The 17,720-nt window shown below is 40.7% G+C and overlaps 1 protein-coding gene across 1 annotated transcript in view; it reads right to left on the bottom strand.

The window, feature by feature from the left end:
- Positions 1-12,950, bottom strand: part of Ankrd26 (ankyrin repeat domain containing 26) — a 29,738-nt gene extending 16,788 nt beyond the window's left edge. The window contains exons 1-3 of the mRNA XM_076938830.1: positions 12,830-12,950; positions 3,595-3,754; positions 128-186 (exon numbers count right to left, since the gene is read on the bottom strand). Coding sequence (XP_076794945.1) covers positions 128-186; positions 3,595-3,729 — 194 coding nt within the window. The 5' untranslated portion in view covers positions 3,730-3,754; positions 12,830-12,950. The remainder of the gene's footprint in view (positions 1-127; positions 187-3,594; positions 3,755-12,829) is intronic.
- Positions 12,951-17,720: the final 4,770 nt, after the last annotated feature.

Here is a 17,720-nt window from a genome sequence, read left to right as displayed (position 1 = left end):
TGGAAACAGAAATGTCACCCTGGCCTTACACATGTGCATCCCCGCTCACAGGGATGCAATGCTCACTACTCTGCCTGTCTGCTTCATAAACACGCTAGCTGTCTTGGCAAGTTGCATGTTGTTATACCTCTGAATCCTACAGCGCATCTTCTTGGCAGCTTTTAGTATCGTTAGTGATTCTCTCAGCTAGAACAAGAACAGGGGAAAGTTAGTTAGAACAATTAGACTCCAGTTTGAGTTTGTCCGACTCCTGCTTGTGTTCTCTTCTTAAATGTTATAGAAGCACAAATGGACCCCTCCTCTGCATATTTGTATTTTTGACTTCCAAACACCACCTCACTGACACTATGATTTGAGAAGCCATGGTAGTGATGATAAAATTAACATGACGCCTTAGATGTCATCTTAGTCAATGTTCTATTCCTGTGAAGAGGCAAAGCAACTCTTATAAAGGAAATCATTTAGTTGGGGGACTTTCTTACAGTTTCGGAGGCTGGGTCCGTTATCAGTACAGCAGGTAACATGGTGGCAGACATGGGAGACTGGGCCTAGAATGAACTTTTGGAACTGCAAAGCCCACTCCCAGTGGCACACTTCCTTCAACAAGACCTCCCACCCTAATCCTTCTCAAATAGTACGTTCTTTAATAGTTGAGCATTCAAATGTAAGAACTTATAGGGCCCATTATCATTCAAATGCCTCATGGGATCATTTTAAGGGACAGTGTCTACATAGATGCCAGAATGCCTGAGTCTCCATCTCAACTTGACCCTGATGAGATGTGGGATTCAGAGCAAGTTAATCCTTTGTCTTGGTTTCTTCATCTGTGACGTGGAGATACTGATAGACAATGCCACAACGTATCATCAGGGATATTGTTGGGGCATATACGAGTGGCATATTATAAGCTGTATATAACATCTGCTGCTAGCAATAGTGTCAAGACTACATTGATATTCTAATATGTGGGGGATATCTCTTCTGATAAATCCTTTCTCACGTTAGTCAAAGTGGAATCATAGAAGGAACAAGGCCCCAGTGCATCCTTAATACTTCTTGAAATTTGACCAACCATACCATGCTGTGTAGTTGTTTTCTCTGGATGAAAACATTACTTCCTGGAAGAGAGTGGGGATCACAAGACTCCAGAAGCTCATGGAAGTTACTATGCTCTGAATACTCATTAAAATTTATAGGACCCATGGGGTCCCTCCAGGAAGAGGAGATTCTTCCATGGAGCTTCCTACATATTGTGCAGGGCACATTTGAGTTGTCATTGTGATAGGGGTGGGATCTTCCGTGATGCCTCAGTCCCCTGTGCTGTGCAGGGAACATATGAGCTGTCACTGTTCTGGGATAGGATCTTCAATGCCTCAGTCCCTTTTGCTCCTCTAGTGATCCCCAAACCCCAATGTTGATTATGACTGCCCATCTTGGACAACATTCTTCTTTTGTATGTCATCATTGCTGTATCTGGTGTGAATAGGCATCTAGTTACACCTCCACAGAAAAATCCACACAGCAACTAGACAGTAGTACTCCTGCCTACTTAGAGTGGCCCACCTCTTCTGAGCTCTTCGGAGTACTTGCCGGCTGTGATTGTACATGAAGGACAAATGGCACCTACCAGAAGAAGAGATGTGGAAGTGACATGGTCTGCGAGTCAGGCTAAAGCCATGGATGGACTCCTGTGGAATCAGGTTCCTCAATTAGTCTGTCCCAGCAATGGTCACGTGGAGCTGCTTTGCCACACCCCAGGAGCAGGTCAAGGTGATATGGATGAGTGTATAGACAAACTACTACAGGGTCCTTCCTACCAGTTATATCTATAATCTCCAGTTTGGGTTACATAAGTAAGGAAGGAAGGCAGGTATATATTTTTCCATTTTAAGGCCAATAGGAGCACTCAATTAAACAATGTCTCCTGCATTTGATTTTATATTAAATTTCTCAGAATATAAAATAATTCTCAGAATATGAAAATAAAAACTTCAGAACATCTTTGTCCTCAGGAAAAAGTATTGGTATGATATAGATTTTTTTTTATCCTATAACTTAAGCAAATATGTTTTAAATTTATTTAAGAAAGGGTGACATATATCATTTGATATTTCTCCAAATTTATCCTTAGGTAATATTTATGCAAAGGTGAAAGATAAGCCGTTCTGAACAGATAAGTTCTAGATGGACTTTGGAAACTCAGTTTAATTAGAGAAGGCTTCATGGAAGAGAAAATGGTGGGACGCTCCTGAGTGAATGAAGCCAGATGGGAAAATAGGAACAAGCCAGAAAGAAGAGTACAAGGAAAGGCAGAGAGAAAGCACCATGAGCTCAGTTGGCTAAGAGAGCGAAACCTGGTTGGAAGGAAACAAGAAGGGGTACACACAGCAAGTGGAGCAACACTCACAGCACAGTGATCAGCCAAGGAACAGGTATGTGGTGCAGCCTCACAGTACTGATGTGTCTACGTGTCTGTGTGTTTATGTGTGTGTGTGTGTCTATGTGGGTATGTGTCTGTCTCTGTGTGTGTGTGTGTGTCTGTGTCTGCCTGTATGTCTGTGTGTGCCTGTGTGTGTCTGTGTGTTTGTGTGTGTCTCTGCATGTGTGTCTGTGTGTTGAGACAGGATGTCATTAGGTAGCCAGGAATTCACAATGTATACCAGGCTGGCTTTGAACTTAAGCCTATTTTTCTTCTTTTGACTCTGTGCTGGGATTACAGATGTGGGCCACCATGCCTGACCACATGAGAGATGTTGCACAGCAACATAAAAGAAATGAAGAATCTCCAAAGTATTATGTTAACTAAGTATAGCAGGTTAAAGGGTTGAAGATTGTGTAACTCTTTGCATGGAAATTAAACTCACAGGGTGTAGATTGGTGACTTCCAAAGAACAAAGCAAGTTGAGGGACTAATAAGGGGTCTGTGAGGTGGAAATATGAAACCAAGAGCACAACCTATAAGAACAAAACCTTGTTGAAAGTCCGTAGCCTGTTAGAGTGCTATCTCTAATGTATCACTCAGATTCTGATTGCTTGAATGACAGTGTGGTTTATCAACAACAAAGAAGTTCTTTAATGCAGGCAGAGATAGTATTGGGAATTAACATCTCATTATAAAACATTTAACTAACATCACTGTGATTTCAGAGCTCAGTAAGCCTACACTGTAGCATAAAAGTGCCGAAATCAACTTTTATCCTAGAGGTTGCCTTTGGTTCACCTTCCATGCCATTGTCACAAAATACGTGCTGAGCAGCCACTATACACCAAGATTTACAACAAAGGAAAGTCAAAAACTTATTCATACATGTCATTGTTTACTTTTAGCATGAGATGACATTTTGTTTTAAGTCTAAATAAAAGTCACACATCAACAATGTTCTGGGCCACCATGAACCACAAACCTGCTAGACACAGCGCTGTGGAGTTTGTGTGAGCACAGGACTGCAATGTTCCATAAGTAAAATTGCCCAACACTACATTCTCAAGCTAAATCCCTGTCTTTATGCAAAACACAACTATGTGTCAAATCAAGGGATGTTATCTTGATCAAATAAAGTTAGAAATATAAGATTTTACCAAAGGTTGATTTACCTCATTCCAAGTTTTTGCTTCCGTTTCTATCCATGGCCAGATTCCAGTGTGTGTCACGTCAAGCTTCGGAAGGCATCTCTGTCTCTTAGGTCTCATGCTTTCCATGTTCCCATGAGGCAACTGCTCATTTATCATAGTCTTCTCCTCTTGTGAGGCAAATCTGCAGTTAATGATGCTTTTATTGAAATTATCTGGTTATTTATATGTTAATTACTACTCAGTAAAATGTTGTTCCTCATTTCTCACTTTGAGCTTTTCCAAAGGACTTATACTCAAAAGGTCACAGTGTAAGCATTCTGGAAATAACGGAGTATCTCTTCTCTCTTATTCTACTTAATATTATGGTTTTCCCAGGAGAGTGGCAACTTGAAAGTTTTTTTTCTAAATGTTTCCTCAATTGACCAGATAATTTAAAATTAAATTATTTTGAAAAAGTTATTGTTAGCTGGTCATTGTGTCACATGCCTTTAATCCCACTCAGGAGGCAGAGGCAAGAAGATCTCTGTGAGTTCAAGGCCAGCCTGGTCTACATAGTGAGTTCTAGGCTAGCCAGGAATATGTAAAGAAATCTTGTCTCAAAAAAAGTTACTGTTTATATGTTTGCAGACTAGTGTATAAAACTATAAACTAGTTTATAAATTCTAGAAATGAAATTTTATCCTCACAAAAGGTGGTCCCGTTGACCACCCTGAGATATCTTTCAAATGCCGTGTATTTATATATTACTAACACTAAAAGTAGGCTGCCAAGTCTATCTCTTACCACTCAATATTTTATGATTTAAAATTTCATTTCTATTTATTTTTATTTTTCTCCATCTATTTATTTATTTATTTATTTATTTATTTATTTATTCATTCACTTTACACCCCTTTGAGACAGAGTTTTATACATTGTTTTAGACAGGATTTCCATCTTTAGCTCTTACTGCCCTGTAACTTGTGATGATGATTCTGCCTCCGCTTTTCAAGTGCTGAGACTACAGTGGCGTTGTTCGTGCCTGGATGCTATCACATTTTAAACTCCTTTTTAAATAATATTTTTAACTTACTTTGTGGATTATTATATATTTTATAAACATTTTTATAAACCTTGAGGCCCAGCTATAACACTCCTGGACATATACCCAAAAGATGCTCTACCATCCCACAAAGATGCTTGCTCTATTATGTCCATAGCAGCTTTATTTGTAATAGCCAGGAACTATAAACAACCTCAACTAAAGAATGAATGAAAAAATGTGATTCATTTACACAATGGAATACTACTCAGCTATTTAAAACAAGGACATCATGAAATTTACAGGAAATGGGTAGAACTAGAAAATATTATCCTGAGTGAGGTAACCCAGACCCAAAAGGACATGCATAGTATGTTCTCACTTATAAGTGGATATTAACCATAAAGTACAGCATATGCAGGCTACACTCTACAGACCCACAGAAACTAAATAACAAGGAAGGCCAAAGAAAAGATGTTTAAATCTCACTCAGAAGGGGAAATAAAATAGTCATCAGAGGTGGATGGAGAAAACTGAATGGGAGAGCCGATGGGAAAGGAACATGAGGGATCAGATGTGGGGAGAGCTGGGGAGAGAGGGGTGGGAGAGTAAATTGAAATTGGCAGCTGACAGTGGAGAGACATCCCTAAGATGTGCCAGAGACATGGGATGGGGGAGGCTCCAGGGTGTTTTTGAGAGTGGCTGTAGCCCAGCATCCCAGCAGTGATGGATGGGGATCCAGAAGTGGAGGAATAAGGACACAACCCACCCACAAAACCTTTGACCCAAAATTTATCCTCTCTACAAGAAGTTCGGGTACAAAGATGGAACAGAGACTGAGGAGATGGCCAACCAATGACCAGCCCAACTTGATACCCATCCCAAGGGAACAACCAATCCCTGGAACCATTAATAAGACTCTGTTATGCTTTCAGACAAGAGTCTAGCCTAACTGTTGTCAGAGAGCCTCTACCCAGCAGATGATGGAAACAGATGCAGAAACCCACATCCAAGAATTTAACAGAGCTCAAGAAGTCTGTGGAAGAGTTGGGTGAAGGATTGAGGGTCTTGGAGGGGATAGGAGCCTTGGGAACTCCCAAAGACTGAATCACCAACCAAAGAGTATCCATGGGCTGGGCCTAAGGGTTCCATACATAATGTAGCAAATGTTCAGCTTGATCTTCATATGAGTCCCCCAATAACTGAAGCAGGGCTGGTGGGGAGGGGGTGAGCGTTCCCTAACTCTGCTCTCCGCCTATAGATCCTGTTCCTGTAACTGGGCTGGCTGTATTGTCTGGCCTCTATGGTAGGAGGTGCACTTAGTCTTGCAGTGATTTGATGTCCCAGGATGAGTTGGTACCCAGGAAAAACCTCCCATTCTCAGAGGAGAAGGGGAAGTGGAATGGAGGGGGAGGTTGTGAGGGTAGGCAGGCTGGGATGGGGGTGTAAAGTGAGTAAGTAAATGGAAATTTATTTATTTAGTTATTTATATTAATGTTTTTGAGACAGGATCTCACTTTGTAGTCTTGATTGGCCTATAACTCACTACGTAAACCAGGCTTGCCTTGAACTTACAGAGATCCACCTACTTCTCTGCCTCATGAGTGCTGGGATAAAAGCAGGTGCCAACTAACCTAGATCAAACACATTCTTTCTTTAAGTTCCTTAAATATTTAGTTTTTTGATGAAGACTTCATTCAAAGTAAATAAAAATCTAGAAACTTATAGAAATGATATTCCTTCATATCACAACACAATAAAACTATATAAATCTATATCAAGAACTATGCTGATGAGAAATTTGAGCCCATTTTCTCTTAATCTGGGACTAGACAAGCATGCACATTCTCTGTACTCTTATTAAATACAGTCCTCAAGCTCTAGCTGGGACCATGCGATGAGAGAAAACCACAAAGGGTTAGAACTCAGAAAGGAAGAAAGTAAACTATCCCTGCTTCCAAAGTACATGATTCTATACTTAGCCCTAATTTTTAAAACACACTGGATCCAATAAATATCTTGAGGAAAGTATCAGAATATACAATTAGTAACACTTATACACACAAAAAACAAACTTATTAAGGAGAAAATCAGAAAAAATATACCATTCACAGTGTCCTCCAAACAAGCCATAATAACAACTGTCCTGACAAGTGGCCCCTGGTGCAATAGAGGTGTGTAGGGAACCATGAAGTTGACCTGACCTAGCTGCTGTGAAAGGTATATGTCATAGGTTTTTCAGGCTAGAGTCAGGGCTTCTGAGTGCTATGTGCCTTTCAGTTTCTGAGAAACCAAGGCACTCCCTCAGGCAGTTAAGGGTTCAGATTGCTCTGTGTTTTTCTGTGTGTTCCCTTAGAAGTCAAAGAAGCATGGAAGCTTGGCAGAACAATTGGTCTTAGACATTAATCTATAATATAGCTTTCAAGATAGCTGACAAATGTCATTGTATCCTGGCAACTACAATTGTATTGATTCTGGCAATCACCACTATATTCTGTTTCTGATAAGGATATAAAAGGTCTGATTCCCATCAATAAAACTCTCACAGTCTCAGTCTTACTGTGGCTTATCCAATCCAAACCTGGCTTAATCCATCCACTGGCCATGTTAGGTAACCATGGCTCAGTAAGTAAGTAGGTATGAGTGCTTACAGTGATAAAAATATCACGGGAGTAGCCAACCTCTTTTTGATTGAATTGAAAGACCACATCACAAGATGAAACCCATACCTCAGCACCATTATCAGGCCAAGAACTGAAGTCTAGACAAGTCACAGCTTCTGGGGAGAACCTATCACTATTATTACACTGCTAAATTGTCATAGTGTTAAACTCTCTCTTGATGATTTATCATTAAATGCATAGATCAATGAGTCTCTCAACCCTCATCTGAGAAGTATTAAGTCATTTGGAGGTGAACTCTTCTGTGATGTATATGTATATGCTGTATATGCTTGGCCCAGGGACTGGCACTATTTGGAGGTGTGGTCTTGTCAGAGAAAGTGTGTCATTGTGGGTGTGGGCTTTAAGACCCTCATCCTAGCTGTCTGGAAGTCAGCCTTCTCCTAGAAGCATTCAGGTGAAGATGTAGAATCCTCAGCTTCTCTTGTAACATGACTGCCTGAATGTTGCCATGTTCCTGCCTTGATGATACTGGACTGAACCTCTGAACTTGTATGCTAGCGCCAATTAAATGTTGTCCTAAGAGTTGGCTTGGTCATAGTGTCTGTTTACAGCAGTAAAATCCTAACTAAGACATCACCCCCGTGTTCTTCAAATAAGGCAACATAAAGCAAAGAGTAATTTAGTAGAAAAATGTGTTTAAAAGCTACGCATACTTCCTATAGCATTGTAAAATGGACAAGAACAGATGAAAAACAGCACAAAAATGGTGAAATATTTCACTATCAATGAAAATTAAGTTGAAAGTCTGTGCTGATAAAACATGCAATACCCATATAAAAGCCCTGCAGCCAATATCACATGACTAGATGATGCCAGATTGTAAATAAATATACATTAGATAGCAGATCAAGAGACTATGTATACTTGTATTACACAAATCTTACTTAGCTCAGACCAAAAAAATTGCTTCTCTTCCTAGCTGGTGATCTCTGTTGCTATTTTGTACTGTATCATAATGATTTTCACTACATAAAGTCACTTCTCTTCTATCAATTTAGTATTTCTGTATTGGGCGATTGCTATCACTCTAGAATAATATTTAATTTTTCTAAAATAATTAACTACTGTACCTATCCTACATATCAACTTCATGTGTATTTGCTTCTTTATTTTGTAAAGAAAATCTACCATCATCTGTCTAAGTTCCTGTGTTTCAAGTAAAAGTGTAAAGCTCTCTAGTGAAAAAAAATCAGTCTATATGGTGTTTAAATGAGAATGGCCTCCAGAGACTCCTGTTTGACTATTTGCTCTCCAGTTGGTAGAGTTATTTAGGAAGCATTAAGAGGCGTGGCCTTGTGGAAGGAAGTCTGTTACTATGGGTGGGCTTTGTGATTTCAAAGCCCATACCATTCCTAGTTAGCTTTCTCTACTTCATGCTTATGGATCAGAGGTAAGCTCTCAGCTACCCTTCCACTACCTGCCTGCCTGTCTCCATTCTCCCTATTATGACAGTGATGGAGTCCTAATCCTCTGTGACCATGACCCCAAATAAACCCTTCCTTCTATAAGTTGTCTTGGGCATGGTGTTTCACTATAGCAATAGAAAAAAATAAGACAGTTTATAACTCCAAGGATTCGATATTCCTGAACTGAACTAATAATCTTTGACATACATAGCAATATAGAGGAAGGATCTACAGTCTCTTCCTCCTCCCCACACCAGGTTTTACACATGCTGTCACCTTGTGAGATTTCCTGCCTGGGGCCACCTGGAACCCCAGACTTCCTCAAACTCTGTTCAAACGTGCATTAGCCCCACGAGCCTTTTCTTCTCTCCTGTGTCTGGTAAGAGATATAGTTGCCATTCACTGCCCCCAAAGTCAACCACAGTGCTAAAGAATTTCAGTCTTTTCATCCTGTGAGTGACCTGCTATCTTCCCATCTCCTAAGCAGGTTCCTCTATCTTTACTCCAGGGCTAGTTTTGACAAAGGAACCTGACTCCAGCAGAAAGAGGCCATGATTGTCTATTTGATGAATTTGAAAAACAAAACCAATCTTGGTGTTCCTAGTCCTACAGTGAAACAATGATTTTAAATGTGTATTCAGTTCCTATTCAGCAGAGCAGGGATTGGCAAACATTCACATTTAAGGAAGTAGAGTTGTGGGGATATGGCACAGAATACTTTCCAAAAATGTGGGTGCTTCCTCCAGGTTCTAAAAAGATTCCCTTCTACTGATGCTAGAAGGTACCCAGAAAACAATGGCAGACATTTCTGTCCATACTGGGTCAGTAAGAGAAAATAGGACATGAATTGCCTTCTAGTCTGCACCTACACCAGTACATATCTGCTTGACTGCCCTTCTCTCTCAACACTGCAAGTCTACAGGTTTCCTAAGAGATCTGCTGCAGCCAGGACAGCAGGTAAGACACCCACCCAAATAACTGCAGCAGCTGCCCACCAGCAGCCCAGTGGACATAGTATCCCTCCCCTCCACACAAATCCTACCTCCCTTCTTGTCTGTACCTCCACCTGGGCAGATCTTCCTGTCTGCCCCTCTCAACAGCCCACAGACTACAGGTCTCCCAGGATATCTGCTGTAGCCAGGGCCAAGGAACTTCCAGGAGATGTGCTGCAACCCAGGGAGGCAAGCACCAGAGACACTCAGTCCAGCTAACCCCAGAGATAACCAGATGGTGAGAGGCAAGTACAAGATCATAACCTACAAAGCCAGTTGTACTTTGACAACATCAGAGACCAGCTCTCCCACCACAGCAAGCCCTGGATATCCAAACACACATGAAAAGGATGATGCTGACTTAAAGTTCCATCTCATGAAAATAATAGAGACCTTTAAGGAGGATATAAATAACTCATTTAAGGAAATACAGGAAAACACAGTTAAACAGATAAAAGCCCTTAAAGAAAAAAACAAAAAAATTCCCCCAAAGAAATATAGTAAAACACAATCAAACAGGGGAAACAATTGAACAAAGGAGTCCAAGACCTAAAAACGGAAACCGAAACAATAAATAAATCACAGATAGAGGCAACCCTGGAAATGGAAAACCTAGGAAAGAGGTCAGGAGCTATAGATGCAAGCATCACTAACAGAATATAAGAGACAGAAGAGAGAATCTCAGGTGCAGAAGATACCATAGAAGATATTGACACAGCTGTCAAAGAAAATACAAAGAACAAAAACATCTCAAACATCCCAAAACATCCAAGAAATCCAGGACACAATAAAGAGACCAAATCTAAGAATAATACACCAGTCAGAATGGCGAAGACCAAAACCTCAGGTGAGAGCACATGCTGGCGAGGATGTGGAGAAAGGAACACTCCTCCATTCCTGGTGGGATTGCAAACGTGCAACCACTGTGGAAATCAATCTAGCAGTTCCTCAGCAAATTGGACATAGTACTACCTGAGGACACAGCTATACTATTCTCGGGCGTATACCCAGAATACTCCAACACACCAGAGGGCACAGTGCTTCATGATGTTCATAGCAGCCTTATTTTTGATAGCCTGAAGCTGGAAACAACCTGAATGTCCCACAGAATGGATACAAAAAAAATGTACTCTTCAGCCATTAAAAACAAAGACATCATGAATCCTGCAGGCAAATGGATGGAACTAGAAAATATCATCCTAAGTAAGGTAACCCAGACTCAAAGGACACACATGGTACGTACTCAATAATAAGTGGATATTAGCCAAAAAGTACTGAATACCATACCTAGGATACAACCCACAGAACTTGAGAAGTTTGACAAGCAGGAAGACCAAGTGAGGATGTTTCAATCTCACTTAGAAGAGAAAAAAAATAATCATGGGAGGCAGACAGGGGGTGATATGGGCTACAGAGGGGAGGAGGGGAAGGGGAAAGGGGGAACAGGATCTGGTAAGGGATGGGTCAGGAGAGAAGCTCAGAGGGCCAGCAGAATGAATGGAAATATGCAGCCTCAGAAAGTGGGAGGTAGGGAGACCCTCTAGAAAGTACTAGAGACCTGGGAGGTTAGAGACTCTTAGGACTTAATGGGAGTGACCTTAGATAACATACCCAACAGTGGGGGGAGGAAACTCAAAGAGTCCACTCCAGGAGATAGACACAGCCTCAAAAGGAGGGACAGGGTTATCATCCCACAGTCAAAATGTCTGACTCTGAAGTGTTCCTGTCTTAAAGAACTGCAGGGACAAAAATGGAGAAGAGACTGAGGGAAAGGTGGCCCAGTGACATGCCCAACTGGGGACCCATGGGGAGGCACCAAAGCCTGTCACTATTACTAATGCTAAGATGTGCTTACAGACAGGCACCTAGCATGGCTGTCCTCTCAGAGGCCCAACCAGCAGCTGACTGAGACAGATGCAGATACTGACACCCAACCACTGGACTGAAGTCAGGGACCCCTATGGTTGAATTAGGGAAAGGATGGAAGAAGCAGAAGAGGAGGGCAACCTTATAGGAAGACTAACTCAACTAACGTGGTTCCCTGGGAGCTCCCAGACACAGAGTCACCAACCAGGCAGCGTACACGAGCTGGTCCAAGGCACTCCACACATATATAGCAGAGCTGCCTGGTCTGGCCTCAGTGGGAGAAGATGCAGCAAATCCTCAGGAGACTTGAAGCCCCAGGGAGGAGGAGGCCTGGTGGGGGCAGGGAGAATTCTCTCAGGAACAGCGGGGAGGAGAAATGGGATGGGGAATTGTGGGAGAGGAGCCTGGCATGGGGGCCAATGGGTGGATTGTAAATAAAATTTACAAAAATCTTTATAAGAAAAGAAAATGAGTCCTGAATTAAAGAAAATGTAATGGAGAACACTGTGGGTGCCTCTCACTAAATGGCCCATGCATTTTCTCCTACAGAAGATGGAAGGCTTATAGTTCAGCTGTGTAAAAGCTTAATACAGAATTGTATTTGCACATAGATGATATCCCATGACCCCAGTACACATGCACTATTTCAAACTAACATTTATTCTGTTTCTATGCTCATCACCATTGGTTATCTTTTATTTTAGTTAAGGTATATAATACTTACTAGAAATAAAATGGAACATCAAAAATCCAACATAGCTCTTTATATATTAATTTAAACATAATGAAAGCCACTAAGTAGTCACTTGCATTGTTAAGGGACAATGCTGAATAGAAGTATATGATTTTGTTTGCAAGAAGAATGACTCCGCAAGTAAAAAACCACAAGCAGCTTCATTAGGTTTCCAGGCATTCTAATGAGAATGAGAACAACATAAAAGAAAATGCTTTTAAAATACCAAAAATCAAATCATGGAGGAAACTCAGTCCACCTGTGTGCCAGGTTGAGCCCACACTCATTGGGTCTTTGCTATGTGCATCTTTTCAAATGATTAGGTATAAACCAACTATTGGCATGTGGAATTATTTTTTTCCTTAATATTATGCTTTACCAAAACTCGGGTCCCAGCATGGAACAGAAGGAATCACAAAGCCTTCGGCATCTGCCCTCCAGAACTTATTACTTCATTTACATCCAATTTTCCCAGCCTGCTAAGTAACTGAAGAATTAGTTGACACTAATTTTTGAAACGAAGCTAGTAAAATGGCTTCTACTTGTATTCTTACTAAAGGTATTGTTTCCAGTGTTTACAGATGCCAGCCGATGACACCATCTTCTACCGATGCAACAGACACAACTCCAACGGAAAAAAAATAACTGTTTAGAATCTGCTACTACTCTCCTCTCAGAGAAAAGTTGGCTTGCTGTGATGGCTATTCTTGGTTGTCAACTTGACTGTATCTGGAATTAACTAAAACCTAAAAATGGAGAACACACCTGTGAGAGATTTTTTTTGTTAATTTAAAGTAAGAAGATCCACTTTTAATTCAGACTCTTGAAGTAAGGATCTTGACCTGGGAAGACACACCTTTAACCTGGGACTTGAAGTAGGAATATAAGCAAGACAGACCTTTAATTCAGTTTGTTTGGGTTGGGAAAACCCACCTCTAAGCAGAGCCACACCTCCTGTCGGAAACCTATATAAGGACATGGGAGAAGGAAGCTTTGCCCTTTTAGAGCCTACTTCCTTGGGATTCCAGTGTATACTGAAGACCGTCTGAGACATCCAGTCTCATGGACTGAACAACTATTTTATTCTTGGACTTTGTTCATAGCCAGCTATTGTTGGATTAGCCTGGCATCACCTGATAAATCATTCTAGTAAATCCCCATTTTCTCTCTCTCTCTCTCTCTCTCTCTCTCTCTCTCTCTCTCTCTCTCTCTCCTCTTACACTCACTATATGTATATGAATATACATATATATATAGGATATATATGTATATACATGTATAGAATATCTATGTCTATATATTCTATAAGTTGTGTTACTGTGTATGTATGTGTGTTACTCTGACTAACCACTTGCCCTTTGTGTTTGTTGACCTGAGGATGTATGTAAGAAAAGGGAGACAGGGAGTCTTTAAGAGACAACCTGTACTTACTAAAAGAGCAATTTTCTAAAGACCTTGTGAGTGAAATGACTCATTGACAGTTGTAGCAAATGTGACAGGATTCTGTGAACAATTACATATAACAATTAGTGTTTCTTTTAACTTACCAATTAATGGAAGCTAAGAAAGAACCTAATATTATTAAATAGAAGGCATTGCAGGCATAGTATATAATCATACTCCGATGCTGATAGAACTCGCCCAAGATTCTGAGATCCTGGGACTCACGGTACACTCTTCCTTATTAAGAGTTATCAGAATCTTTAGGAAACACTCAGATATCCACACCCAGGCCATATGAGTCCTTTGAATCAGACACTTAGGGATAACCTATATTTGTAATTGTTTAAAACTCTTCCGAGGTCATTTTAATAGACAGCCTAGTTGAAAAACAAACAAGCATCCCCTTCAGCCTTGTTACTCACCCACACAGCTCAGTTTCCTTGTCATCTGAGGGTGTGGCCTGATGTAGAAATGAGGTACATTTGCTTCCTAAGAATGCTAATTTCCCCAGCTAGGGGCAGAACAGGAGCCAGAAAATACCAAATGCAAGTTGATTCGAGTTGAAATGAGTTTCAGCTCTTACCTAAGGGCTTGCTTCTGCCAGAGAAAATAACAATATACCAGGATGTTCCAACCTCCCGCACACCTCCGCACACTCACACCTGTGCTGCTTCTTTGGGGCCTCCATGGACTCATCTTGGGCATGTTTGTGGCTTAGTTGTCATGATTGTTAGACTCAGTTCCCTTTCATACACATAATCTAGAATATTTGAGCATTCAGTTAACATTGCAGCTGGGCAATGCCCTTAGGTAGCTTTCTTTGTAAACTGGCCTTTACATGGGGTCTCTGACCTTCCTTTTTTCCTTTTCCTCCTCATTTTCTCCCCTTCCTTTTCTTCCTTTTCCTATAGCCTTGCTTCTAAATATAAATCACTTTGATAATTTTCAACAGCAACAAGATTTCCATTTATTATAAAATATAAATACTTTTTTTTTTTTTTACAATGGAGCCTGTTTTCAGGTTTCATTTTGCTTCACCATGTTAAAAATCCTTGTTGAAAAAAAGATTTTGAAAAATATGATTTTTGTTTTGAACAAATTTGAGTTTTTCTCAAATATTTTCTATGAGAGCATGGAAGAAGAGAGGGCTATATCTTCTTCCACTTCTTTAAACCATCAAGATATACAGAGAAACTTTGACAAATTACCTCAAAAATTTTTTTTTTTCAGAATGCTTGAGCTTCTAAGGGGTTAAACGTCCCTACTATGTCACTGTTAATACAAATACTCTTTGGGTGTTTTGGAAGTAAATTTATGTCATCTGTATCTTGTTCTTCTCTTTGTGTTTGCACAGTGTAAGCAGACCATGCCACCACTGAGGTGTTTCCAACATACACAGCTCAGTGGGCTGCAGTGATGTGGTGACTGCCCACCATGTTTGGATCCGAACTGTTTCAGGAAAAATAGACACATACTCCTCCTGTGGGACACATACTACTCCTTAGGAGGACTGTAGCCCAAGGCTAACTCCTGACACAGATGAATTAACAGAGCCTCACATTTCCTTATTGATATAAATAATTGCCTATAAAGGGAAGACTTATTGTTTATCTGACACATATTGTGAATATTGTGAGAGTTGGCCTTCTCTTATCTATGTGGTTTCTGCTACATAGGAAGGATTGGTTTTCAATAAATTAACCTTCACAATGACTTCACTGAGGCTGGTTGTGGAGCTCAGGGGGGAATGTGTGGTTAGCAAGCACCAGGCCATGGGTTCAATCCCCATATCTAAATAACAATAATAGCAACCAAAAAAAAATCTAGATTTTTTTGAGGTTGTTCTCAGACAGTATTTGACAATAAAAGTGTAACAGGTAAGAATTGGACCTCTCTGGGTCTGGAACGGTGATGGCTCAGTAGTTCACAATGATAGACACTCTTGTAAAAAATGTGAATTCAGTTCTCAGAATCCACAGCAGGAAGCTTACAGCCACATGTAAGTCCAGCTCTAGGGACCTGACACCCACATCTGGCCTCCACAGGCACTGAATACATGTGTTACATACAGAGAGACATATGTGTGCTTCAAAAATAAATCATTTTTAGAAAAACTAATTTTTCTCTACTGACACATTTCTCATTTTGTATTATGAAAAATTTCACATGGAACTTACTATTTTGTAAAAATATAAAGGTAACTTTTCTCGAAATTCTTTTTTTCCCTACTTAATTGAAAATTTCCTCTGCCTTGAGTTACAAATTTGTAAATGTATGTGGGTACTTCTGTATTTTCTAGTCTGTTCCATGTATGTGTCTGTCTATGAAGAAGCAATTAACTTGTGAATACAAATGGCATATTCTAGAACCATCAGAAGCAAGTGTGTGCTCAATCAAGTGTTTTCAACCTAACATTTCATCAAAGAACTAAAAGGCTACTGTAAAATCCGTCAGCATAGAAAAGGCTTGAGTTAAGAAAGCAAATCTCCTTAATGAAGAACGAGAGTGAAAGTTAAGAGAAGACAGAGATTGTCAGTGTACCACAGTCCAAGCTCAGCTTTGGTTCCATCTCTCCCCACAACCAATGCCTGAGGGCAGCACCTGCTGGTGGTTTGAACCCTCTGGGCTCTCCTGGGAAAATTCAACCAAAACACAGGAATGGAGAGCAAGTCGTAGTTGCAATCACCAGTTTCCTGAAGCTTTGAGAGATATTGGTGACAAGGTGGCGGGAGCTTGGTGGATGGAATCAGAGACATGAATTCTTTACCACTGGATGTTACAGAATTTAAGGCCGCTCAGGATCTTGTCAGCAAATCCTGATGAAGAGAGTTGATGGATCCAGTACTCTGTGAGTAACCCTCAGGAGCAAACAGACTAACGGGTTGGGTTAAAGCGGCCTGTGAGAAAAATAGAAACAGCCTAAGCAGCAAAAGGGCACCCCTGAGTAACATACTGTGAAATAAAGAGAAAACGCTAACACTCACAGCCTCCTGCTGCTTCACTCAGCACACTGCCTCCTGGAAGTACCTCAGTAAAGAACACCAGGACACAGTGAGGTGGCTCTGTGAATAAGGTATTCCCACCAAGCTCACAGACCTCTACACAGTAGGAGAGAACTGAACCCATTAAGTTGTCCTCTGACAACACAGGTGCTCTGGAGCAAGTACAAGCACAAGAAATAAATTAAAATGTGGTTTTAAGTTATTTCAAATGTACAATTCTGCTGTAAATAGCCCCCGCTTGTGGCTACAATAGTAGCAGGGAGAAATTAAAGTACCATATCAGGGAAAGGAGAGAGCTCGTACCAGCTGAACGCTAGCACAATTAGCAACATTGTCTTCGAAAGTGTCCTTCATGGGAACAATGTTGTTCTTATATAGAGATAGTTTAAGTTAATAATGTTAAAATAGCAATAAACCACACAAAGGCCCAAGTGTGTATGACATTTATTCCTTTATCTGATGTTTTTTTAAGAATCTCATAAGACTTTTGCTTACAATAAAAACACCATTTCCCATGAACTCAGCAATCTAGGATAATATTATTTTCCTGCATTCTTTTATATTTATTCATTATCTCTTTAAGGGCCTCTCTTTGTTTGATTGTGTTTTCCTGTATCTCTTCAAGAGATTTATTCATTTCCTCTTTAAAGGTCTCTATCATCTCCATAAGACTAGATTAAGGTCATTTTCTTGCAACTCAGGTGTGTTTGGATATTCTCCTTACTGTGTGAAAATACTACTTTGAGAGACCTCGAACCAGCATAGGAGCCCGAGAATGCTCCAGGCAAGATCTCCTCCTCCTTCCCTCCCAGTCACCTACTCCCCTTTCTGCTGACCTTATTCTCTGAAGAACTCCCAACATCCCCACTCCCAGGACTCCTGAGACCTGTGTTCTCATCTCCCTCCATCTCCATCCCACTCTGATGTCACTCCAGGTGACGTCACACCACCTCTGCTCCTAGGAGCCAGACCCTGCCAGATACAGCCTCCCACCTCCCTC

This window comes from Arvicanthis niloticus, chromosome 8, assembly GCF_011762505.2.
Source record: "Arvicanthis niloticus isolate mArvNil1 chromosome 8, mArvNil1.pat.X, whole genome shotgun sequence".
Lineage (NCBI taxonomy): Eukaryota > Metazoa > Chordata > Mammalia > Rodentia > Muridae > Arvicanthis > Arvicanthis niloticus.
This window is presented reverse-complemented; position numbering and strand designations above follow the sequence as displayed.